The following is a 26,369-nucleotide window of genomic DNA, read 5'->3' on the forward strand; positions in this document are numbered from 1 at the left end:
ATCTCAATCGATTCTGATATCCAATTGGCTTGGATCAACCAATGGCATTAGAATTAATCCAAGAAAACCATCAATGATGCCATTGATAAGCAAATACACCATGTGAAATTGATAGGAAACGCATTTATAGATAGACGAAATAATGTATAATCGCACTTCTTGATATGTAATCGTAGAAAAGCCGCACTCTATCTAGTGTCAAACGAAAATGTACCAACTATCGTAATTGATTTTCTCACTAAACCTAAGTTTCTTGAGAATAAGCCTTTAAAAATGTTTATTGTTTTCAGAACGTATATTTATTAAAACTTAAAGTTAGGTATCTGTAACTGTAACACAAATAACGAACAAGGTTATTTAGGAGGATGTTGTACCTTTCTAGTTTGTTTACAACTAATGATCTGTATTATAAATTTTAAGGGGGTATTCCAGTCTATAAATTTGAAAAATTGAAAAATTTTTTTTCATATTTCCAAAGTTTAGACATTCAAGAATATGCCCTTAAAAGGATTTTTCAAAATTTCAATTATTTTATGAGTTACAACCACTTCTGTGACGCGGCATCTGCTCCGGTCCGACCGGAACAAATGAACAGTAGACGGTAGACGTTGTCCGAGTAAACTTGTCTCAAAACTTTAAACGCGTTTTTCTCGAAACTACTTTTTTCGAGTTGGCGTGCACGATATCTCAAGTTCTAATGAACCGATTTATTTTAAATTTGGTATGAATGTTCTTTATATATTCCTCTATCGCCTCAACCACGCTCAGATCAAAATTTTTAATTTTACTATCTTTAAAAAATTCGGAATTGCCAAAAAACATGCCAAAAAGGAAAATTTTTTTCAAACGGCCGCCATTTTGTGAAAAAATATTGTTTTGACTTTTCCAAGGTTCATGCTATAGCCGCATCTATACTAATTAAGAATCGGTTTGGCTTTATTGCTTCAGATGACCAAAAGGGTTGAAATCACGGACGCTAGGACACCCTTCTTTTTTGGACCCCCCACTTTGCCAGTTCATAACTTTGTGAATTTTGATTTCTTTTTCAGTTAATTTTTTATGTAATCTTAAAGTATCAATAAACAAATGATAAAAAAATGGATAGTAAAAATATTTTTTGTTTCGTTTGTACAGAGCTTCAAAAACCGCTCGAAATTCATGCCTCTAGACTAGAATACCCCCTTAAATTATACAAGTTAATATATATTACACACCATGTATAACAAAAAAATTCTAAAAGAAAAATAATAAAAGAAAATATATAATATTCGTAAGATATCTCTCGTTTTTTTAGATATGCTATGCATAATTTTTAAAAGCGGTAGTTCTGTAATAAATGGCATAATTTGGAAAGAAAGAACAAAGTAGTGTAGCAAATTTAACAAATACAGCATTGAAAATAATATGATAAATTATGATATTTTGTTTACATCGTTTTCATAACAATTCATTACTTAATAAATATTACTTAACAAATAATAAATTACCAAAGTTGATTTACTTATAGGTTGAGCATATTTTTAACTAAAAGTCGATTATAATGAACAAAATTATGCTTTCAATGTATTTAATATTTTATAACTTTAGTGTCAGAACCTTACTAAATTTTTGTATGAATAGTTTAATAGTATACATTGTTAATAGCTCAATGAAGAAGCTATGATGAATATTACAACAGAACTATAATACATTTCAAGTTAAATTCAATGACTGCTGCTTCCTTTTGAATCTTCATTATTAGTGTTATGTTCTTGAGATGCCTCGTCATGAGGCCAGGTTGTAACTCTATCTGGTTGCATACATCCATCTTGTTTCAAATCAACATAATCATCCATAGTCATCTCTGAGAACGGTATCATATTGTTTATCTCAACCAAACTTTTACGTAATTCTTCAATGTCAACATTTACTTCTTGAATGAAACTTTGTATTTTCTTAGCCTGTAATATGTTTAACATTATTTATAAAATTCAATTTAGGATATAAAATATAAAATAAACAGAAATATCTTATTACGGCTTCACTCTTTGCAGCTTCAATTTCTGCTGTATAATTATCAGCTGGATATGGCACTGATAATGACTCATATTCTTTTTTAAATCTATCTACTAAACCCGGAGTCACAATAACTTTTTTATAATATGCCCAATCAATTTTTGGTAGAGCTTCTGGATTAGCCATCATACTATAAAATATATATTATATAAATATATTTTCTTATTGTCTCATATCTATTTGGATATGCTATATTTTATACAAATATAATAATTTATTCACATTGGTATAAAGTGATTATTTTAAATGGCACAACTCTTTTGTTTATCATGTTTGAATCAATTTTCTAACAAGTTATTACTGTAATATACTCATCGCTATTTTGAAATCAGTACTAACAAGGTTAGGTCAGTTTACCTAGACTCACTCATACAAAAATTTAATGGGAAAGAACTACAATTTCATTAATTTCTATATAATAGGAGAATAGTACATTTTTTAAATCACTCGACCAATCTAAGGTAAGGATTTAATAGGAACATGTGGAAATATTATATAACAGGATAAATGATCGAATAATGGAATGATCTTATGAATTTTACTAACCGTTGTAAATATTTATCAGACTTCGATTTAAAAGCGGCCAAAGCAGCTTTTTCAGCTTCTGGAACTCGCTCAGCGAGAGCAGTCCAATTTATCGCTTTAATTGCTTGTCGTGACATTTCTCTATGACAATTCCTCCGAACCAAACGTAACACAATTCCCGACTGCTGAACAAGTATGAATATATGTATCTATGAGCTGGTATGGTTGTATAGACTATACTCTTATATGTATACAGTCTAATTCTTTTTTACCGATATCGATTAATCGAATTTTCATATATCGAAACGAGATATCGATTATAGAGTACTCGATATACATAAATATTCGATTTAAAGGTATTGTTTCAGTCGATATTTATTCGTTGTAAATTGAAGCATTTAAGCATTAGCAGCATTAGGTAAATGCGAGATATCGTGATAAATAATTACGAATAATTAGCCTTTTTAAACACGTATACGAAAATAGTGAACTATGCAAGAAAAGAAACGTATATAATAAGTACGTATATAACAAATAGAAGAAGCAGCATTCCAGAGAAATCGTTCGTTTACTGATCGAACCAGTTATAAGAATGAGTAAATTGAAAAATTATTTATAAAATATTCACGTGTACATATATGTATATTCTTTCTTATCATATTAATATGAATTATGGAATACAACCTTACTCCTTATTGTACGTGCATTCAAACATAATTTACATTGTTTATGTTATAGCTTATTATATATATATTTAAATTGTTCAATTAATTGCATACATTATAATCATAATTATGGAGCAGAATAAATATGAAACTAATAAACAAGAAATTTGATTTAAATATTGTAAAATAAGAAAAAATCATCTAATTAATAAGGAAGACGAACAAATGTATATACTCATCATACACGATACACATACAATTACATATATATGATTATATAGACAAAACGTAAGTTACATATTTGTATTATCTGTGTGTATACTATATATAAATTTATATGCATCTAACACAGGAATGTACACAATCGTGCATGCATATTCACATACATGCATTCTCATGTAAGTACGCGTTCATACATCGAACGCGTGTAAGTTTGCAGTGATGAAGCGCAACGACAGGATCGATAAAAGAGGAAGATCGTGGTCACGGGGTACATGGGGTATGGAGAAGGAAAGTAGACTAGCGAAAGAATAGAGAGAGTGAAATAGAAATTTAGCGAGTGTTAGTGGATGGGTGATTGCCGGGGTGGCGAGTGACTAGGGTGGGCGGAAAGGGTGGAGTGGGCGGCGGTGGTCAGGCGGTGAGCATAAAGAGGATAGGATAATATTGGTGCGCGACCTCCGCGGTAGCTTCAAGTTCGCCGCTTTAATACCGGCAGATCTACGATGTAGTTATGCCGAAGAAAAGTACTAGACATGTGAGAGAGTCGGGGTTAACGAGAAGTTCTTATCATAAAAGTAATAATCTTGGAACCACATCAGAACCAAAAACGAAACACTTTCTAAGCGTCCGGATTGGTCTTACCAACGGCAAACGTTGGCTTTCTCTTAAAAAACGCTTAGGTCTGTCAACGGATGAAGATGTTGCAGTTTACTTGCTGGATCTTGCTGAATCTGTTTCCAGGTAGGATTCCAGATAGATGCTTGTGACAGATTAAATGTACCTCTTTCTTAGTTTTCAATCAAAATTTATTTAGACCGACGTTATAAAATATTTTGTTCTGTGCCATAAAAACCGTTTTAATCGATACTTAAACATACGTATCACTCGAAAGCGGGACTTCCCCTCTATCGTGTCCAAATTTTCCCTCGAATCGCCATCTTGTGGGGTTGCTGTCAGAGGGGTGAAAATAATCGATAATTTTTTATTCGTTAAAAATATAGTCGTCAATTTTATCGATTACACTGATTTTCATTGATTTTGATTTTCTTTGAGAACACGGATCGACCGATACAGAAGAAATGTCTATTTTATTTAACTCCAAATACGAAATATGTTCAGGTAAATTAATTTTCACTTAATATTTATAAAAATACTAGTAACCATTGAGCGTTTTCTGTCTTAAATTGATTCCCACTTTCTAACTTTTGTGAGACACTATTGTGACTTAACACTTCCTTTATATCTATATTTTACAGTGCATTCAACTGCATGTTTTTGTTTAATAGACACAACCTTAAGTGTAATGGAGAAGAGGAAAAGGAAATGGATCAGGATAAAAAGAGCAAAACAGAATCGATGCAGACTGAAGATTTGATAGAAGATACAAGAGAATTTGTACGTCGAAGTTTAAGGAAACAAAGCAGTGGCACAGTTGTAGAATCTGAATCTCTTCCTGTTGATACAGCACAAACAAAATTGCCCAATGATACTGATGTACATGTCCGGCGTAGCTCAAGATCTAAGCATCATAAGAATAAAGCTAAACATCATAAAGATAAACGGAAAAGAAAAAGGCGTTTTAAAACTGAAAATATTGTTTCGCCACTAGAATCTATTAAACGATCTTCTAGTGATATAACATCAGGAGATGAGGAACAAATTTCCTTTAAAAAAGACAACTCCAGGTCAGCTAGCGAAGTAGAGTCAAAGTCAAATTTAAAAAACAATCTTCGTATTAGTACGAAGACAGCTGAATCTGTTATGTCAAAGACTGAACACATAGATAGCATAGAATATATAGCAAATGTAAATATTAACAAAAATGTACTTTATCATGATATTGGAGATGTCGATATGGAAAGAATTATGATGGTTGGTGACAAAAATGAGCAATCAAGGTCTAATTGTTTAGCAACATCATCAGTTGCTAAGAGCGTAGGTGAAAATGTGGTAGAACAAATCTCAAATGTAACAGATTCAACATCTACCATAGTTTCTCACATCCAATCTAGTGAGACAAAAGATGACAAGAACAGCCCAAGCGGTATGGTATATGTCAATACAAATTCTAGTTGTTCAAATATCAACATAAATACAGATCAAGAAATAGAAGATCGAAAATTGAAAAAGAAACGAAAACGATTGAAATATGATGCTGACGAAGACGACGATGAAAATGTAAAAGAAGATTCATCTGAGGACATTGTAGATGATTTTGTACATAAACATAGGAGAAAAAGGCACAAACACACTAATGAACATAAAAATCGTAAACATCACGATGTGCGGAAAGCACCGCAAGACGGAATAATTGTGCAAGAAGATAAAAATGCTTGTTCTACAATAGATGGTACAACTCCAATTACAATTGAAAAGCTTCAAAATGAAACAAATGTTGAAAGCCTAATGTCTGAGCCACAGAGATTAGCCATTAAAATAAAGCTCTGCCAAGAATGTAATAATCGTCACTTACAAGATGCCTGCCCATTAATAACACCTCAATATGCTATTTCAGATTCTATATCATATGAAAGCTGGTTAAATAAACATAAAGAAAATACGGAAGTTTCAAAGGCTATAAAATCAGATGATCCTATGTCTGAAGGATATGGAAAGATAACAGAAGATAATAATGAATCAGATGATGAATCTTTATTGACTGAACAATGTAAAACAAAAATGAAAACTCAGAAAGAGGAAAAGCAATTAACTGTAGATTTAGATCGACCATTATATGCTAGAGACTCTCTACCTGAATGTTTTGAATTAAAAATTACCAATTCAGAACATGGGCTTGGTATATATGCAAAAAATTCTGTTCCAATGCATGTTAAACTGGGTCCTCTTGTTGGACAACCAGTTAGGGAAATGGACATTCCTGATGATTTTCCCATGAGACACATTTGGGAGGTAAAATCAATGCAATATTTTTTATTTTTGTATGTATAAACTATATTTATTTTAATCATTACACATATACCCTTAAAATGTTCCAATAATAAAACAATATTGTTCTTCTTTCCCCTTTTTTTAGATAGATAATGATGGTAAAGCTTCGTATATAAGTACTACTAATCCATTAAAAAGTAATTGGATTCGTTATATTAGGCCTGCTGAAACAAAAGAGGAAAGAAGCGTAGCTGTAATAACAAAACAGGGAGAACTACACCTTGTTACTACACAGAATATTATGTCAGGAATGGAGCTGACGTATTGGACAGACTCTCAATCTTCTGCATGGACACGGAAGAATAAAGTAGACAAAACGAGTATAGTATCATCTTTTCAAAATATAAATTAAGTATAAGCAAGCGATATCATTTGTTTAACTTTATTTTGATTTATCCAGATTGTGGAGGATGTAATTTAAATTTTGCCCATCCAATATACTATCGGTTACATTGCTGCATTTTTCATGACACGAATTATAGTTTAACCATAAGAAAATATCATTGTAAGGTAGACGACACTTGAATTACACTTTATATCGACTGTTTCGCATTTTGTATTTTTGAACAAATGTATAGATATATGGATTTATTCCATATTTTTAGGTATGTGGAGCTGCTGTTTTAGGTAAGGATAATATTATGAAACACGCAGCGGAATTACACGCAGGTCGAGGTGCATATCAATGTCAATATTGCAAAAAATTCTTTTTACGTTTGAATTACCTTGAAATGCATCGTACTTATGGATGTGCTCAAAATCCTCAACGTTCAAGGCCATTATGCGATTTTTGTGGTCGTAAATTTTGTCAGCCGCAAAAATTAAAAGTGCACATCAAACGAATGCATAACGGTAAGCATTTTTACAGCATGTAAATCTATCAATAAAGATTATTTTCAATTTAAATGAATGTTTAGATATGTCTGAGGTGCTCCGGGAGTTTCAATGTAAATTATGTCTGAAACTTCTGGGGTCTCGTGCTGCTCTTCAACGTCATATGAAAGAAGTTCATCATAAAGATGTAGTTGGTGCCGCGACTTGTGATCGATGTGGAAAAATGTTCCAAAATAAGAGTAATCTCAAAATACATATGTTAACACACAGTGGAGTAAAACCATTCAAGTAGGATCGCAATATTCCTGTAGATAATTCATTTCGTATTTCTTTAGTAAATACGATATTGAGTGCTTGTTTTTTTTTTTTTTAATTGCAGGTGTAAAGAAAATGGTTGCAAAGCAGCTTTTACGACTAAACAATGTTTACAATTTCATTACAAAAAAGTACATGGTCTTACAGAAGAAATGATGCCAAAAATCGAACGATCTGTTGCCTATACCTTTGATGCATATAGCGGTGGACTCGTCGAAGATGTTGGTCGTGGAAAAACACCGCGACCTAGTAGAAAAACTTCTCAGGTTTGTTCTTCACCAAAATATATCTTGTCTTATACATTTTCGTAAGATCAAATCGTTTCGAATTACAATATTCGTTTTATAATTTATGATTTCAGCAAGAAAACGATAATAAAATATCTGTGGATGATAGCAAAAATGACTTGAAAATTGAAACGCCAAGTATTTCTACACATTCGAGTATAATCGAGTTTGGTACAAGTCCCACATCCAAATATAAAATAGAACATAATTCACGAATTACAACGTCTTCGCTTCCGATGGGTGTGTCAATGTCAAGCGGTTTGGAATCGACAGTAGAAGGTGTGCGCTCAGAAACAGATCTATATAGTACTTCCAGATTACAAAGTAAAGGAAGTAAAAAATGGCTTGGTGAATTCAATCCTCCAATTTCCTCAGATGTAACAGTGGTATCTAATACTATACCTCATTTATCAACAAGTGTTGTTACCGGAAATTCTTACGAGTTTGAAGATACTCGGAAGGAAATTGACGAGAAAGTATCATCATCGACAAACAATACCAGAAGACAAGATAATATGACTCAAGATATTATAGAAAATGCTAAATTGGGACTTAGTGTTTATAGAAGAACTGAAAGTGCGAATGCTAGCTTGTTAGTTGAAGCTGCTCTTGATGCTGCTGAGCGGGATATAGGAGCAGTAACTAGTCCAATATTGGATGATAATGATCGCGACACAAATCTTTATTCAATATCCAGTCAGCTACAATCTCCATTACCTCAGAGATCACCAAACCATTTAGAGTCCTATATACAACAACAAGAAGAACTGATATCTCCTGCACCTACACCAGATAGCCGAAACACACCACCCACGCATTTACACGTCGATTATCAACTGCATCGGCCCGTTGATTACATCGGTACACCAAGAACACATAACATTGATCAGTATTTACATCACGAAGAAATACCACGTGTTTCTTCGCCGAACGGTTATATACATATTCAACAAGAGGACTTGGTATCACCTTCAGGAACACCAAACCCCCGATATCAAGACGTGCACCATCACCATCACCACCACCATCACCATCATCATCATCAGGTATCCGCGGACAATTTATCTAGTGATGAAGGTGATTCAGTTGTGCAAAATCTCAGTCTCTCCGTGAAAGAGAAATCAATGCAGTTGGATCTATCAACATCGTATAAATATGATTCTCTCGACCAAGAGTTCGCTAGAGAAAGAACCAGCTTTGAGCCTCTTGTTCTAAACGGGGAGCTTCAGGGCTTGGATATGTCTGCTAGAGGATTTCATCATACTTTTGGTGTACAGATACAAAATGCACGGTATCATCATCATCATCTGTACGAAATTGCAGAAAGACAAAGTGTTGATCTTAGCAGGACTGGAAGCTATTCGATATCACCTACTCCTCTTCCTGTATCTTCTCAGGTGACATCTGGTTCTTCAGCGGCAGTAGTTCCTCCACCGCCACCACCTCCACCACCGCCACCGCCGCCCCCTCCTCCACCACCACCGCCTCCCCCAGCTCCTCCTCCTCCACCACCGCCTCCACCGCCACCACCACCTCCACCGCCTCCTCCACCTTACCCTCATAGCGATGTTCTCAGGGTTGTAAGTTTAGATCTTACACCCGGTGGACGTCACACTGTAGATCTCACTCTTTCAAGACCACATCACTTACACGGATCCGGTGCTCGGGTAATAACGAGTCCTCAACCCGCAGGTTCTGGCAATCCACATATTGTACCTGACGCGGTTGATGGACGAATTCTACCTTCTCCTCCTCCACCGCCTTCCTTGTCAGGGTACAATCCAAGTTATCCTGTAAGTCCTGCTGCGTATCATCCACCAAGACCAGGATACCATCATTATTCCGGTTACTATTAACTAATACAGAGAATTTCAGTACCTTTACCTAACATTTTAAAATACCCACCGAGTAACTTCTCCAATATAATTTTTGCTATAAAACTTTCAATCGTAAATAATCAAAGAATATGCTATATCACTAAGGTATATATGTCAATATTCCGACATAATATTAAATCTTTTTCGTTTCCGTTTTCTCTACACAGAATCATAGAAATTCAAGACCATGAACTAGTCGAAGTGAAATTCTTTTATATATTAAATTATATATTAAATTATGAGGATCATTCAAGAAGTTTCCATTCGTGGTGTCGTTTTCACACCATACGCAATATAGACATGAGTAATATCTAACTTAGTTACTGGAACATGACCAGGCTATCAATGTTGTAACGTATTACAAAATCATAGGCAAGCTTCACAGACAGATCAAGATCAAACGTCTTAGAAAGCTGAACAACGGTGTGCTTCTCGATGATAAAGTTCGTCCTCACCTAGGAAATGTTCGGTATAAATTGCGGAACAGGAAGTGGAAAATTCTGAAGCACCCATTTTGGGTCTCTTCTACGTGTGAACTTCGTGTCTTTTATCCCTTGGAGGAAGTCTGAAAAAGCCTGAAATGATCGCAGATCAATTTTGCCCGGCCGCCAAAATGCAAGAAGCTGTCACAGATTAGTTCCGGCGGCAAACTTAAGATTACTTTGAGCGAGGTATACGTTGGTTGGTAACTCAGACGCCACGTACGGGAACTTGTTAAATGCCTCTTATAGATAACAAATGACGGAGACCAATTATTGAATGTCGACACTTTATTTGACCTTTCTTGCACACATATAATAATGGAAAGTCAACGTTAGATACAGTAAAAACTTCTAGAACTTTACCATTCAAATTAAAGTACAACTCTGGAACAGAGATGCGCACAAATATAATAAAATCAGTTATGTTAGATTGTCTAGTTTTTGAGTGGTTTAAAGCACATGGTCGGATTAGTCAACCGGTCGAACGTGATTATCGTAAAAGTGTATAGTAAAAAATGACATGTATCTATTATTTTTGGAGTGAACTTTATTTTTTTAAACTATTTATGAACAAAATTGTAGAAATTCGTTCTGCGATTAGAAGTACAATGCATGATTAGAAAAAAAAGATTAGCTTCTCAGTTTCTCAGATCATACATATATTTATACTACATATGTTCTTTTATACATATAATCATGTAAAATTTGAACATAGTAATCATACTTTTCGTTAACTGGTGGTAGATTTTTTGGGGTAATTGCTACTTCACATGAAATGTTACTTAACTTTCAACATATATATATTCTTCTACTTCTTGTTAATAGACAAGAAAGTATTTCTAACACTTGTAACATGTAACGGTAGCTGCCATAAATTTTTGCAACAGTATTTTTCGGACGATTAGTCAACGACGTCGACGTTGTCTCTCCTACCATCGTTCTTGTTTTTAAATTTAGATTAAGAATTCATAGTCAGGTTGTCGTATGCAAAGGTAAGAAAATAATCGGATAAAGGAGTGAACGAAGAGCTGCGATATTATTAATGCACGTGAAAATTTTTACCTCTCGGGAAACATTGTGAATTGTGATTTTGATCAGTTGTGGTAAATCACAATCCGCGAAATAAATCAATCAAGTTGCCTAACGATAGTTATAAGTGTATTTATACATGGTGATAATGACACTTAAACGTTCATTTTTGTTCTAGTCATATTACATTCGTGTTAAAGTAATATTAGTTATTATTATAATATCCTGGGCATTGCAAATGTCGATACCGTAAAAATTGCAACGATTATTTCATTTGCATAAAATACACTCTTTCATCTTTGAAATGTTGTTAAAATAAATATAAGCATTGATTAAGATTGGTAACGATACCAATCAAACTTATTTACAGAGTACATATATACATTAAGATGCATACACACACACACATACAAGTAGTTTACAGCTTTTTCACATCTCCTTTACGAATCGTTTGCCAGTACCAAAGAATAAGAAATCGTGCAACCTCTGTGCCAAATCAATAAGGACGTTTATCACTATATGTACAGTTTTAATATAAACGCACCGATTATTTTGTATTAAATAAAAATACTCGTAGTATTAATGATAGGTATAAATATACAATTGTATGTATGTATGTATGTATGTATGCAAGCGTATGTGTATGTATGTATGTGTGTGTGCGTATATATATATATATATATATATATATATATATATATATATATATATATATGCAAGTATGTACATAATTGGATAGATGTGTGTACGTTGCACGTTTTTCTTTTTTATATAATACAACTATAAGTTTTTAATCTCAGAAGTAAATTTCAATCAATTATTTATGTTTTTATTAATACCATTGATATTTTCTTCTTTTATATTGTATATTGCGTTTTTGCAATTTAGGGCTTCCTGTTCGCTTTTAATTAGTATTAACACATTTTATATTATTCCTTTCCTTTCAAATAAGGAATAACAGAAGTAGCCAAGAAAATAACAATTTCTTCCTTTCTTCGTGTATTTATATACTATTAGCTACAAGTACACAAAACTTTAAACAACAATGTTCACGAGTACAAATATGACACGGAATACATTTGTATCGGATTTCTTAATATGGCAAGCAAAATTAATAGAATAAACCATAAAAATAATATCACAACGAAAGTTATATTTCCTTCTTGTATCTATTATCATAATAAGAATAACTATGTAGAAAAGAAGAAAAGTTATAGTATTATTTATTATCCTCATTTGATCATCGTATTTTCATTTAAAATAATTTAAATTGACGCGCATCCTGCGCTCGCTGAACATAGCGACACCGGTTGATATCGCAGGAGTTGTTCCCACTTGACGAAACTATATGTAAGCTGGTATATGCTGACTGCGATCTATAGTCTTGTAGTTCAGCAGTGCCATTTCATATTATCCTCTTAAAGAGAGGTTTTCTGGAAACAAGAAAATGGTTAGCTCAGTTATGCGGTCTTCTTTGCTACGTAGTCCTGCGGTAATAATAATTCTCTTTTCTCTATCTTTTAATTGTTAATTGACATCGTTTCTTATTCATTAAAATAAGATCAGTCATCTAGCTGTTATGTAAACGACTTGATACTGTTCTGAATGTCAATTTCTGTCGTACTGGTTACATAGGCCAAGCTATTAATTAACTATATTAAATAGTTAAAACTATAAAGAAAACTAAAATCTTCTTTCTGTAATTAAACTTCATTTTTTTTCCCCTTATAACTTTTCAATGGTCATTTTTACAACAGCCTTCTTTAACTATAAGTACATTTTGAGAATGGTTTACTCTTCTAAAATTTCGAAATCTTCTATTAAAGAAATTTAAAAACATGAAGGTAACTGTTTATTAAGATTAAAAACAAGTTTTATTATATACTAGGTCAGACATTATGCAGTTGCAGCAACTGCACCAAGTTCTTCTGCAGCAACTCCTGAAATTAAAGTTTTAAACAATAAAGTTACTGTTGCTGCTTATGATAACAATTCTCCAATTGCACAGGTGTCCATTGTTTTCAGGTATTTGAAATCTAAACAAATTGTTCACATATGTTGATTGTAATATTTCTTTCGTTATATGAGTATTTAATGTATAGAGCTGGATCAAGAAATGAAACTTATGATACACAAGGTACAGCACATCATTTGCGGATAGCTGCAGGATTAGGTACCTCTGTTTCAAGTGCTTTTGCCATAACAAGGAATATTCAACAGCATGGTGGAAATTTAATAACCATTCTTGATCGTGAAAGTATAGCGTACACATTGCAGATCACTAGAGACAATCTGTAAAGTTTCTTTTATGTTGCTTTGTTATTAGCATTAAAATAAACCTTTCACTATATACCATTTCCTTTTTATCAATAGGGCAGATACTCTTCAATATCTAGAATGTGCTGCTACTAAGCAGATCTTTAAACCATGGGAAGTACAGGATCAGTTGCCTCGATTAAAATATGAACTTGGTTCCTTATCTGATGCAGCTTTGGTAATTGAATTATTGCATAAAGCAGCTTATCGTAGTGGACTTGGATATTCTCTATTTTCTCCAGAACATCAAATAGGCAAAATTAATTCAGAAGGTGTAAGTACAATTATCATAAAATAACTTTGACAAATAATGACATGTCCTTATTGCTCAAGTATATTCTATTTTTTATTTAAAGCTATTACATTTTGTCAATACTTGGTGTACTGCACCTAGATGCGCAGTTGTTGGCACTGGTGTTTCATTAGCAGAACTTAGTGCTTTGGGATCAAATTTAAGTGTTGAATCAGCAGATAATACAAATGAACCAACCAAATATTATGCTGGAGAAGTTCGTAAAGAAACTACATCAAGTTTAACTAGTGTAGCAATAGCTGTAGAAGGTGTATCATTGAAAAATGAGAAAGAAGCTTTAGCATGTGCAATACTGCAAAGAGCGTCCGGTAACGGACCGAGAGTTAAGTGGGGATGTAGTCCAAGTTCGTTACAGAAACAACTTTCGAGTGTTGCAGGATCAGAGCCATTTGGCTTATCAACCTTTAATGCTAGCTATACTGATTCAGGACTTTTTGGTGTCGTATTATGTTCAACATCCAATGTAGTAGGATCTGTAAGTGGTACAGAATTTTATAATTATAATAAATATTATTTTAATATTGATTTTCACGTTACTATAGTTGACAAAAGAAGCTGCCGAATGGTTGAAATCTTTAAAAATATCTGAAAGTGAGGTTGCTCGTGGTAAAAATATATTAAAAACTGAAGTTTTGGATGCAGCTGATAATGCACTTTGTTTATTGGAAAGTATGCAACAACAAGCTCTGCTTAAAGGGGAAGTCTCCTCACCAGTATCAATAGCTAATGCCATTGATAAAGTTTCCACATCTGATGTTAAAGCTGTGAGTATATCAATAATATAATTTTTATTTGCAGGTTATAATACGTCTTTTATATTCTTCAACTGTACTTGTTACATTAACAACAAATATTTTCCAGGTGGCTGACAAACTTGTCAAAGGAAAATTATCTATAGCTGCCCTTGGTAATTTGAAAACTGTACCATATCTTGATGAATTAAATTAAACTTTGTAGCTTTTCGTTCGAAGACACAAATGACACGAAATTGATACCAGTTCTTTCCAACATTGTGAAGATTGAGATTAAGATATATGAAAGTTACCAATCCCAATCGGCACAAGATATTTAATATCCATGTGCATTTTGTTTCAGTAACTGTGTAACTCTGTAGATATGAATAAAAATAAAAATTCTTTATTTCCAGTTTCACTTTTTATATGTTTTAATGGCGTATGTGTTATTAAATTTGTCGTTTATATATACATATTTATATATGAAAATATTTTACAATTTCATTTACATATCAATGATGATAAAAGAAACTATCAATGTTAAAAATGTTTGCATATGCACGCATAAATTATGAATGGAAACTTTGTATTTTAATAGAGTTTTATTTCTTCTATCGTATAAAACTTGTTACGATTTTTTTGTAATGATTTCGATGACTTGCCACTAATCGCTCTTTTTAAAATGGGCCTCATATTTTTCATATCTTTGAATACTTGCAACTGCAAAGAAATTTTAAAAATGAATTAGTGAAGGTCAATAAAGAAGACAAAATACTTATTGAACAATTATTAAAGCAATTACACTATTTTGTATGAACTTACATGGTCGTCTAAAACATAACTGAGTTTATTAAGTAGCACTGAAACTTCTGGATCTCGTGATAACACGTAATGTTGATAATGAGACTCTAACAAAAGACTAGACCATTCATATAATTGTTTGTCAGTTGGTTGCTGTATAACATCATGACAAAAATCTTGAGCGTCCAATTTTTGTATTAAATATTGCAATAATCGAAGTATTTCGTCAAAATTTAAACCGCTCCTAAGATAAGACGACAAAGAAATGTCGGAATAAGTGAGACTAAAAATTTTATCAAGAAAATCATTCCTTGAATGTGGGTTTCTGACAGTTGAGAAATCATCGGTTGTGCCATTTTGTAAAGGTAAAAACGTTTCATCAGGATTTCTTAACGAAAATATTAAGAGGTCGATTAGTAACTTTTCTGGTAAATCTTTCAAATTATTCAAACACCATATAATTGCTTCAACATTTTTCGACTCGATTAACTCCGGGATCAATATTTCTTGTATCGCGGCATCGCTCAATCCTTCGTGTATATAAGACGATATTTGTTTAGAAAGCTTTTTTGAAAGCTTTTGCATTGGTTGTTTAATAATAGTTGATCCGTTCTTTTCCCATTGTGCTACTGTTGATTCTTGTATTACAACAATCTCATTATTATCTGTATTCTCATCATCGTTTCTGAAATGCAAAGATGATCCAAGCAAAGTTGCTATTTTTTGAGGAGCAAGATGATAAGGAGCAATTGCCAAATGTTTATTAGCAGCAAGCAACAACTTGTCCTCGATTTTCCACAACTTTGCATCTTTTGTATACAATTTCAGTTTTTGAGCAGCTTGTATTAGTTTAAATTGTACATTATAAATCATTAACACAGCCCCCTCTTCAGAAACATCAGCCCCATAAACTGCCACAGTTGCCTCATTTAGAGATGTCATAACAACTGGATGTTTGGTATTAATATTATTGATAATACCAATTAATGTACTTAAAGCAGCTTCGTTGTTTGTTTCCGTTAAAGGGTGACTATACAATCTACCATGCGACCCTGAAAGCAGAAAATAAATATAAAATATGCATAATTTTAAAAGGGATTAAAGATCTAAAAACAACATTTACACTTACACAATGTTAGAAGACAAGCTTTATTTTTAGCTTGCAATACTGCATGACCAACTAACTCTTCTGATCTTCGCTTCAACTCCAATCTTTTGACACAATTTGTTTCTTCAGAATAGGTATCACTGTTAAGTTTAACTATAACACAGTTATAAGTTCCTTCAATTTCAGTTAACATACACAAACTTATTTTATCACCAGTACGGATCAAATAACAATCTAAAATTTTTTCATTGACATTTAATAACCCTTCTTTGGACCAAGATTTTCTGTTTCGTATAGCTGTTTCTAGTGAAGCACTAGCTCCGTCCTTGCGTACCAATACAGGTGGACAGTCTTCACATGTAACAATGGTATGCAAAGGAGACTGAAATTTATAGCCTTTGATGCTATTTAAATCTGTTTCTTCGGCAGTCCAAAGACGTATTTTTTTTTCGTTAAATACCGCAGCATACTGACATGTTGTTTCATCATAAATAACTTGCGTCGTTAGTCGATCTTTACTGGTCCAACTACTCAATTGTTTCAAATCCTGTAGCTGTAAAACGCATTATATCACTTATAGATAACAGAAAACATTGATTGTAATATAAACAAATATTATTAATATAATAATTTACCTTATATCGGATTACAATATTTCTCCCTAATGTTACGATTGCACATCCGCTATCCGAATCTCTTTCAACGCCTAACAAATTTTGTTGATCGATAAGCGGACATAGCGTATAATACGAAAAAAGTTTTGCCATCTCGAACGTATTAAAACAATTCTTTTTTAATCACGTGCTCGAAGGCTCAAAACGAAATGACATACATTTCACTTGTAATTAACGTTTGGTTTTGAAGTTTCGACATTTTCATTAATGACGCTGAATATATTTTTTCAATAATCTCAATTTTTAATTTTATATTAAAATATTTTCACCCGGTCCACACTGAATGATAAAATAGTAGAATTCAATTGTTATTATAGAAATAACTTGTGAAATCCAAATAGGTTAGTTTGTTTCAAACTTCTGCCATCTCTAGCAAGCAAAATACAACGCCCCCGTATTCTGAAACACGTACTATGATCAGTTCTTAATTTAAAAAATAATGATTCATATGAATTACTTATATCGTTTTTAATTCTTTCAACAAAGTATTTAGGTAGAAGATTCCTAAAACACTTTTGCAAGATATATTGGAATTTTATTAAATCATTTTTAAATAAAGTTTAATCGGCGTGATTAATTATCAACTATCATTAATATTATTTTGAAAACTGGATAAGGGAAAGGATAAATATACTACAGAGAAATCTTTTTTTTTTTAATACTATCATAGGCAGAGAAATATTTGATAATTAAGAATCTTATCAGTGCCACTCGAATTAAACTCGACCAATTTAAATTCAATTTTTCTTTCAAAACGTAAATGCAAATTAAATGCTTAACATTGTAGATAGTAGATACATCTACCACTTATGTCCACTACTCAGTTGGACGAAGAAGGTCGGGAAGGGATAAAGCTATATATATTGAGGGTGACTTGAACAATACTTGAGTTCGTCCAGATCATTCAGAAGGAGTTTTAAGATAACAAAGCAATTTTTTAGCAGATTAGTATAATTTTTAAAATAAGAGTATAATTTATTCATATTTTTGTCTAGGTTGGTGTAAAAAAATTTCCATCTCAGCAAAATTTATTTTCGTTGATAAATAAAATATCTTATCCTGTAAACTTTCGCTGTGATCAAGAATGCAACCGTTGATCACTGTTCCTTTTTTATGCCTGTTTATAGGTAAGTTAATTGAAGCATATTTCATAGATGGTGTTATTCCAACGATTAATTTTATCATTTATCATAACGAGATCAACTCTTATATTGAGATCTTTTTTAAAATTTACTTAACATTCTTCTACTTCTGATTGATACGCGTACCTTGGGCAGCTGCATAACATCACGAAGTTCATCGTATCTCACTGTCGATCCGATTGGAATACCAATCGAAAAGACAGAAAAAGACGGGTGTGGAAACGTAAATGCGGCAGAACATAAAATTTTATCGTCTCCTTCACTTTTTCTTTGTCACGAGATTACAATTTTGTCAGGATCGTTGAAAGCTTTGAAATCATTTGATCTTTTGCTCTACGTTCTCTTTATTCTTATAGGGTTCGATTACACAGTTTCTCTAGAATCCGAAACGGAGGATGATAATTGCGAAATGATGATGAAAAGAATTGATTCTGATGACAAAGCAGCTGTTACCGATAATACACCATCTAGACTGCATTCGACGTGGATATCCCACGAGTAAATATTTCTATAATACTTTTTGCCCTTTCGAAATTAATGGGATAATACATATCATTACGATAACTTCTAAAATGGTTACGCATATTATAATATTTCGTATATTTTAATTTATCATGTACGTTTTGTGCATTTTTATATCTTTAAATTCCTCATAAACACATTAACACCCATCGTCTAATTGTAATTTCTTTAACATTATTGAGATCTGTCAGAACTTTTCTGTCATCTTATTGCAAATGGGATTGCATATCTCATTTTAAAAATTAAATTAAATTTAATTATTTGGAGTTTGAGCGTTTTATAGTTCATATTATTATATTCATTATTTCACAAAAAATTCATCTAGAAAGGGATAAACTTGGCTGCATCTTGAATTTATTACGAATGTTTTCGACATCAAAATCGACATTATTGTTTCTTCAGGTGTGAAATACGAGCTGGTCCAAAATATATCATAAGGAAATATAATTTTTTTAAGAACGACTCGTTTCTTCTATTGCAATATCATTACGACGAAGAGTCATGCAGCATCGCAACGTATACTGTCGTAGCACGCGGTTCCGTTAAGATTTTATCCCCATCTATCGCAATTCCTGGTGCTACGGAAACTAGCGTACAATTGGATTCGGTTTACTTGATACCACTTAATAGACAGGTAGGTAGATGAACTGTTCTTAGGATGTTGCAGGATGCAAGATCAAGCGACACAGAGTTTTTATACTTTATTAAATTATCAGGTTGCTCATAAATTTGGACGTATCATGAACGCAAGTTGCGGCGGCACCGAAACAAAGTGGCGTCCTTATCTAGCGCAACTCATTTACGAACGATCCATGAATTTTTCATCATCCACAGACTTAAATATGTACGATTTGAATTATAATTCTCTTCAAAGTCGTCTATTACGGCCGAAAAAGCAGCATACGATGAATTGTTTGGAATCGTTCGAAATCGATTTCTCGGAATTAAATGTACTCCGAGTTGAAATAAAAAGATCTAATATCGTTACGAAGAGTGAAGCGATCGGTAAAAGTAAGATGCGTGAAAGGATTGAACTATTACTTGGTGGACTTGCTCGAAATGCCCGTTCTCAGAAAACACAACAAAAGCCGAAACGTTTGCAATCTACATCCTTGCTACGCGCCGATACGGCAAGTATGCTTTATCGATAGACAAGGAATGGCATAAAACAGTTCTCTTGTGTTCTTAGCTTCCATTCCTTTAATTGAATTTACAAAAATATGAATTTTACACAGATATCCGCGGTTTACTTATCGATAACGCAATTTATCTAATAACTTTAATCAGAATGTTTTTAATATTGCAGGCTACTGACTGTCCGATTTGTGGAAGTGTATATCGCGCAACGGAGTACAGTCCACCTTTATTTCATCAAGCACCACCACTTCCAGCAGTGATCGGCGGTCTTTGGTTAAGTGTTAGATGTGAAAGCATCGATGGAGGATTTTGGTCTAAGAGATTCTTTCGGATTTATTCCGATAATAGCAGGTGGTTCGCGCGTTGGAATTATTATGGTGATTCTGCATGTTCCAATTCGTTGTATTCGATTAACGCGGCTGGAACTTATGTTCAACGTGCTGTTCGACAAAGACGAGATGTTAAAAATTCAAACGTAAAGACACTCAATACGGAAGATTTGGAAAGAATTCAGAAAAATCTAAAGTTGAACGTTTATCGTCATTTATTTCAAGATACAGAAGAATTGAACATATTGGAATCAAAACGAAGGCAAAAGATGAAGATTCAGAAACAGGAATCCACTGTTGATGCTTTTGAGATCCAGAAAGATAATACCTTACCTTCTGGAACGACTGAATTAGAATTACGAATTCTCGAAAGTTTATTAATACCTCTTAGCAATATGGTATCGACCAGTTGCGAAGGAACTACGAAAGAACTTAAACGTATAAGAAACGAAGCGGGTATATGGTCAAAAAATTGCATGTTCCAAACGGGTTTTGAAGCTCCTGCAACTTTGAAATTTAAAGCAAGAATTGGTCTCGATTGGAGAGGGGATTACACTCTGCTTTTAGCATCATGGAAGGATGATCTTTGGGAAGCTCCTCTTCGTCAGTGTTCCGAACTACCTTCGCGAAACCATTTTCGAGAATCCAGGCCCTTGCCTCTTTTTCGAAGAGGAAATAGGTACAACCGATTCAGTCGATATACGAGAAACTGGTTTCTTTCTTCATTTGCTATGTGTCTTTCAACAAGTTCCTTGCTCATACACTCCACAGTTTCACTTCTTTTATATCGATTACATTTCGTTTACTGATGATAAAATTCAAATTATTTTCTTCCAAAGATCTTTAATCGTAAGAATGGAAAACAGAACAGGGTATATTTTGTAATTAAGAAAAAGATTGTGTATAAGTAATATGTAGACGAATGGTGAAACGAGTAATGGCAATATATCGTATACTTTTATGCTTCAAATTTTGAAAGAATTTTGAAACATTTGATATTGATAGTCGATAGTCTCGATCGATGATACACTCTTAAAACTATAATGTTTTACAACTACGTAAATACACATGTATCAATATATGATAAACAAAAGAAAAGAAAAAGGCGCAGATGCAGAGTAACTGTTATAGTTATAAGAAAATAATTCGCGCCACATTGTCCTTTTAAATATATTTTATTTAATTATTAAAAAGAAAACGATTATTTTTCTGCTTTCTTCAATTTTGCAAACGCATGTGTTTTCATCACCTTTATGACGATCTTCTGTTCTTCAATAAGGAAAGCACGAACGATTCTACAAACAAAGGTCCAGAAGAATAATGAATCTTTTCAGATAGTTATCTCATATAAATAAAGGAAATCAAATTATACCTTTCTTTGACGCATTTGTGACAAAGAACACCACCATATACACGTTTGACAGTCTTTTTTCGTCTGCACATTCGTGACCTTTCCATAGGTCTGGCTGGTTGAATACCCCTCAATTTGTCTTTGCATTGACCACATCTTGGTATTTTCTTCGGTTTCTTAAGATATTGATATACTAATTTTCCTCCAGGAGTACGCACACTGTAAATTTATAATACTGTCACTATTTCTCAGACACATTTTTACAGTGAAACACTATCTATTTGTTGTGTAGTGAAATATTTTGTTTTTAATGAACTGATTAAAGTAATTAAAGGAAAATGTTATTTTATATTCGATGAAAACACTATTATGTGACTTTAAATAGGGCACATGTGAATTTCACGTGTAAAGTAAACCAAAACATAACCTGAAATGATCAAATGTTTATATTCTTAGAAGTTCTATAGGAAACTTTTAACAACGTAAATATAATACAATAACATGTCTAATGCAATAATACACTAGTTATATTTTAAAGAAACCAGATACTTACACGCGTCTCCTGTTACTCTTTGTATTGTATGACAATCGACGTCGGTAGGTTAGTCGCTGTACCATTTTGCTTCTGAAATATATATTCGTTTCTTAGCAGGAAGGTTCGTTCATATGATAATAAATTATTTCGTTAAAGAGCATCGATTTCAGAGCAATTGCAAAAACAAGTTCATCTTCAAGGATTAATCTAGATATTACGGGTGTTAAAGTAAAATATAAAATTCGAACGAACCTTTAGCAGATCCAAGCGGAAAAGGAAGCGATGGTATTGGGCTACTTTACTGTACGCAAGCGTAATCTCGAACTTTAAAACAGCACTGCCCTCTAGTGATAAATAACTAGAAATATTTCGCCATGAACGAAAAGCATACCAGACAAATATTAGATCAAAGGATTCTTTTTTAATGTATTCAAATCTAGTATGCACGGTGCAAAGGGCGAGACACATTGAGAATATTTTTATACAAAGCAGGTTTTAACAGAGCTTGGTGTAAAATTAAAATCAGAACAAAATAATTAAACAGATATGCGAGTACCAAATTTAGGTAATAATATTTAACACAAAGGCATTAGGCTAGATAAATCTTAAGTTAGAGAGTAGAGTCATAAGGAGGGATAGAAATTTACACAGAAATTACAACTCGTAAACATTGGACGTATTATTTCACCGTTATTAAGACTCTCTCTAAACGTTTCCGTTCGACTGCTAAAGTTAAGCAATGCTGAACACTTGGTTGGCTTCTTTTTATTTATTTTATATCGCAAATAATGTTGGATATATGTATTTTTCGATTTATGAATATATCTTTAAATAAATATTATACATTTATTTTATTATTATATATTACATATTACACATTTTTATTATGTATCATGTATTTTGAAATAAATATTAAGTACAAGTTACAAGATTAAAATTATCATTGTAATTTAGAACGAAAAAGGTGGAACCAACTGCTACTGTTGTCTTCGTCGCGCGCGCACTATCGTGCTCCTCGTCTAACACAACTTTTCTGCTCCACCGCACAACTATTTGAGAATATTCCACGGCGTCTACACTTTGTTCTACTTCCAGGACTGCACCAATTTTCCCCCCCAAAAAAAGAATAATTATCCAAAATTCGATGAATTAGAAGCAGACGTGTGTCTATCTTTGTCTCACAGTAACGCGGTCCTTGCTTACGACTAGGATCGTCATCTATCGGATCTAGTTGGAACTGCGAGAAAGTAACAAGAGCATACAATGTGCGAGGAGGTATTTTACCTCCTGTTAGACAAGGAGCGCACCACTGCGCGATAAGTACAGACGTACGTCTCCTAATCTGTCCAATGATCGTTAATTATTCGACGACTTCAAAAGTACACGAATATTTCTCGGATAGATAGTAATTAGCGAACATTAGCCGGATCAGAGGGAGATGTCTGTCCTTGTCACGCGATATCGCACTCCTCGTCTACGGACAAGCCACGTGCTGCCATCTGTGTGACGAAGCTGGAACACGAAGTTGGAGTGTGCCGGGATAGACGGCAATCCTAGTTTGTTCGCTGTTTGTTCACACGGCATAAGTCTGTCCTTGTATCAGAGTAGTGCGCTCCTTGTCTAACAGGAGGCGAGATACCTCTTATCACGTTCTATGTTCCTGTTACTTTTTCGCGATTTTAACCGAGTTCGATAGATGGCAGCATATTAAGTAAGTGGTCGTAGACGAGGAACGCGATATTGCGCGACAAGGACAGATACATGTTCCCTTCTTACTCCAAAGTCCCATCGAATTGGACGATTAATCGCTCCTTTTTTACAGTAATTTCGTACAGCTTTAGAATCGACCGATAAAGAGTGGAATTCTATGCGTTTTTGTATCTTTGAGCTTCTTATGGTTGCGTAAAAAATTCCACAGCCTTAATTTTTAACGATCGCCGAGTTAAGGAAAGGAAATCGGACGATGTAAACGAATGGAGAGGCGAGGGGTTTCAATGGGTCGGGTAAGAACGACTGGTGGTTGTTTTACATCGTATAAGGTATATTATTTATTATATCTTATTTACATTCAACATCGTCTTGACAACACCATAGGAAAAATGTTTTTAGACACGTTCCAAAATTTGTCGACATTAACTCTCTTATTGCATCTGTCGCGCTTTGTCGCTTCTTTCGTTTTATACAATGAATCGAGGACACACGATGGTGATTCGCTGAACCAATTTATCGTAAAAACTCAGTTCGATGAGTATACATAAATTATGATGCGTGTACATGATAGTAGATGAGCTATTTATAATATATACGGGACGGTACCTGTGTGCTTTGTCTTCTCGCGAATTTAATATATGTTTTCTTCTTTCTTTATTTTATCTTTTTTTTTTTTTGTTTGCTTTTCGTTTCCGAAGCAGGTACTTTGACAAAGTTCGCTGTTAAACAGACTGTTAAAAAGGCAAAAGAAAAAAGAAAAAAAAGTTGGGAGACAAATTGAAAAGAGAATTAAACAATGTGCACGTAGATCGCTTAAAAAACGCTTAACTAATCGATAATATAACTGCTTAGAGACTCGACGATCGTATCTATGATGCTGTATTTCGCTTTTTTTTTCTTTTATCCTTTCGTCTCTTTTTATACGGCGGTCAGAGTTTTTCGAAAACAGCGAAGTAAGGAAATAATGATCTTTTTTTCTTCTCTTATCTTTCTTTCGTCCCCTTTCGTACGATTCTGGTAAGGTAAATAGAAAACCTACCACGCTTAGAAGGTCCTTTTCTTTTTTTTTTTTAATTTAGTCTGATCTCTAAACAATAAATAAGGCTTTCTTTGTTTTTAATAAATAGTAGTACAGAAGTGTTAATCGAGTAAAAGTATTTAAGTAAAGGAGCGTCCGAGGAGGATGTGTTCAACGATTTCTCATTCGTTTGCTCGTCGCTGCGTTTCCTCGTTAGAGAGAGTAACGGTTACTTAAAAGAAAAAGAAAAAAAAAAAAAGAAAAAGTATCAATACAATCGTAACTAAAAATAAAGGAAAGAAGGCGAATATAAAGGAAAACGATAGGAGAGGAAACGCAATTGAAGCGTCGTTCGCGTGAATCGAAGTAAATTTTGATTCGGATTACGCAATTATTTTTCCTATCGCTTTTCCTTCTCTCGACGTTTTCGCACCTTGGATTCTCGTCTCTTACAAAATAAGAAGCGCCCTGCGTATTAGAATCGGAGAGTGGAAAATACAGAGAATCAAAGTACGCAAATGACGTGGTTCTCCGAGAAATAGAAATAGAAGTAGAAGTAGAAGTAGAAATAGAAGAAGAAGAAGAAGAAGAGGAAATGCGATCGAAAAGATTGGAGAAACAGAGACAGCTGTAGGCAGGTTCGAACGCGAAAGACTCAAGTGAAATGGAAAAGGTCTCTAATAAGATATCTTTTACGCTCTAACTAATTATCTTCTGCTCGTTTCGTGCCTACGATCGTGTAATATCGACAGAGATCTATGAAATCTAAATATTAATTCACTGAAACTATCGACATTCTCAAAACTTCAGGTCGCACTCGCAGGTTCGTCGCTAGACACAAATAGTTACAGCTGAAAATTTTTAAAATCTTCTTTCTCTCTTTTTTTTTCCTCCGGCGGAGTCCCGGCCGAAATTTCTCTCTCGTTCGATCGGTTTTTCGTATTTCTAAAAATTCGTTTCAACGCCACGCTGCGACGTCGTATCGTCGCGCGCCGTTTCTCCTGCGTCTCTGTCGCGATATCGCGCGATTCGGTTGGGACTCCACCCGACTTTGTCGTTAAAGTCTCACGCTTTACCTTACTTCTCGTTTAACTTTTAATACGAACATTTAGGAAGATAGCGCTATCGATAATTAATATTTTCTGAAATTTGTTAACATTCTCTATATAAAAATCTGCATTTGCGTGTATTCGCTTATTGCTTCTTAATCGTCGCCGTTCTCAGTAGCTTCTCGTTTACTTTCTCTCCTAATGGAGGGTGCGCGTTCGCCACGCGACCTTCCGCCCTTCAACGCGAAACAACGCGGGCCGAACCGGACCCTCCAGCATCTCCCTTCGCATTTTTCCGGTGCAAACGGAACGACCTCGCGTAACGATCTCCTAACGGAGAGGCGCGACGCGCACCGATGGATCCAGCCAAACCAACGAACCAACTTATTC

At 33.8% G+C, this 26,369-nt stretch overlaps 6 protein-coding genes and 1 long non-coding RNA gene across 10 annotated transcripts; 4 read left to right on the forward strand and 3 right to left on the reverse strand.

The window, feature by feature from the left end:
* The first annotated feature begins 270 nt into the window (after positions 1-270).
* LOC138186939 (uncharacterized) lies at positions 271-1,265 on the forward strand. Its single transcript, XR_011175045.1, has 2 exons — positions 271-381; positions 949-1,265. It is a non-coding gene; the product is annotated as an uncharacterized LOC138186939 (long non-coding RNA).
* A 285-nt stretch (positions 1,266-1,550) lies between these two features.
* Positions 1,551-2,817, reverse strand: LOC138186936 (ATP synthase subunit d, mitochondrial). Its single transcript, XM_069127266.1, has 3 exons — positions 2,602-2,817; positions 2,017-2,185; positions 1,551-1,940 (listed from the first exon to the last, which is right to left on the reverse strand). The coding sequence occupies exons 1-3, from the start codon at positions 2,715-2,717 to the stop codon at positions 1,704-1,706; spliced, it is 522 nt and encodes a 173-aa protein (XP_068983367.1). The 5' UTR covers positions 2,718-2,817; the 3' UTR covers positions 1,551-1,703.
* A 119-nt stretch (positions 2,818-2,936) lies between these two features.
* LOC138186928 (uncharacterized) lies at positions 2,937-12,389 on the forward strand. 4 transcript variants are annotated; one of them, XM_069127254.1, is made up of 10 exons: positions 2,937-3,533; positions 3,598-4,208; positions 4,754-5,817; positions 5,983-6,377; positions 6,502-6,736; positions 6,817-6,926; positions 7,022-7,268; positions 7,334-7,538; positions 7,630-7,831; positions 7,927-12,389. In XM_069127254.1, exons 2-10 carry the CDS (start codon positions 3,979-3,981, stop codon positions 9,706-9,708), a joined length of 4,470 nt encoding a protein of 1,489 aa, XP_068983355.1. In that variant the 5' UTR covers positions 2,937-3,533; positions 3,598-3,978; the 3' UTR covers positions 9,709-12,389. The 4 variants fall into 4 exon arrangements, with proteins under 4 accessions (XP_068983355.1, XP_068983354.1, XP_068983353.1 ...); XM_069127253.1 differs by having other exon boundaries at positions 2,937-3,210; positions 3,319-3,533; positions 4,754-6,377; XM_069127252.1 differs by having other exon boundaries at positions 2,937-4,208; positions 4,754-6,377.
* Positions 12,390-12,574: 185 nt separating this feature from the next.
* Positions 12,575-15,015, forward strand: UQCR-C2 (Ubiquinol-cytochrome c reductase core protein 2). The gene is made up of 7 exons (XM_069127262.1): positions 12,575-12,732; positions 13,129-13,265; positions 13,343-13,534; positions 13,614-13,830; positions 13,913-14,344; positions 14,412-14,633; positions 14,731-15,015. Exons 1-7 carry the CDS (start codon positions 12,688-12,690, stop codon positions 14,815-14,817), a joined length of 1,332 nt encoding a protein of 443 aa, XP_068983363.1. The 5' UTR covers positions 12,575-12,687; the 3' UTR covers positions 14,818-15,015.
* On the reverse strand, positions 14,985-17,555 carry LOC138186932 (nucleolar protein 11). Its single transcript, XM_069127261.1, has 4 exons — positions 17,148-17,555; positions 16,534-17,065; positions 15,426-16,456; positions 14,985-15,323 (listed from the first exon to the last, which is right to left on the reverse strand). The coding sequence occupies exons 1-4, from the start codon at positions 17,277-17,279 to the stop codon at positions 15,195-15,197; spliced, it is 1,824 nt and encodes a 607-aa protein (XP_068983362.1). The 5' UTR covers positions 17,280-17,555; the 3' UTR covers positions 14,985-15,194.
* A 495-nt stretch (positions 17,556-18,050) lies between these two features.
* On the forward strand, positions 18,051-21,809 carry LOC138186806 (protein APCDD1). Its single transcript, XM_069127023.1, has 5 exons — positions 18,051-18,313; positions 18,685-18,826; positions 19,253-19,484; positions 19,567-19,980; positions 20,157-21,809. Exons 1-5 carry the CDS (start codon positions 18,271-18,273, stop codon positions 21,123-21,125), a joined length of 1,800 nt encoding a protein of 599 aa, XP_068983124.1. The 5' UTR covers positions 18,051-18,270; the 3' UTR covers positions 21,126-21,809.
* Positions 21,473-22,459, reverse strand: LOC138186808 (large ribosomal subunit protein eL34). Its single transcript, XM_069127024.1, has 3 exons — positions 22,221-22,459; positions 21,689-21,886; positions 21,473-21,611 (listed from the first exon to the last, which is right to left on the reverse strand). The coding sequence occupies exons 1-3, from the start codon at positions 22,283-22,285 to the stop codon at positions 21,518-21,520; spliced, it is 357 nt and encodes a 118-aa protein (XP_068983125.1). The 5' UTR covers positions 22,286-22,459; the 3' UTR covers positions 21,473-21,517.
* Positions 22,460-26,369: the final 3,910 nt, after the last annotated feature.

This window comes from Bombus flavifrons, chromosome 14 (assembly GCF_040668555.2).
Source record: "Bombus flavifrons isolate JBK064 chromosome 14, iyBomFlav1_principal, whole genome shotgun sequence".
In the NCBI taxonomy this organism is placed as follows: Eukaryota; Metazoa; Arthropoda; class Insecta; order Hymenoptera; family Apidae; genus Bombus; species Bombus flavifrons.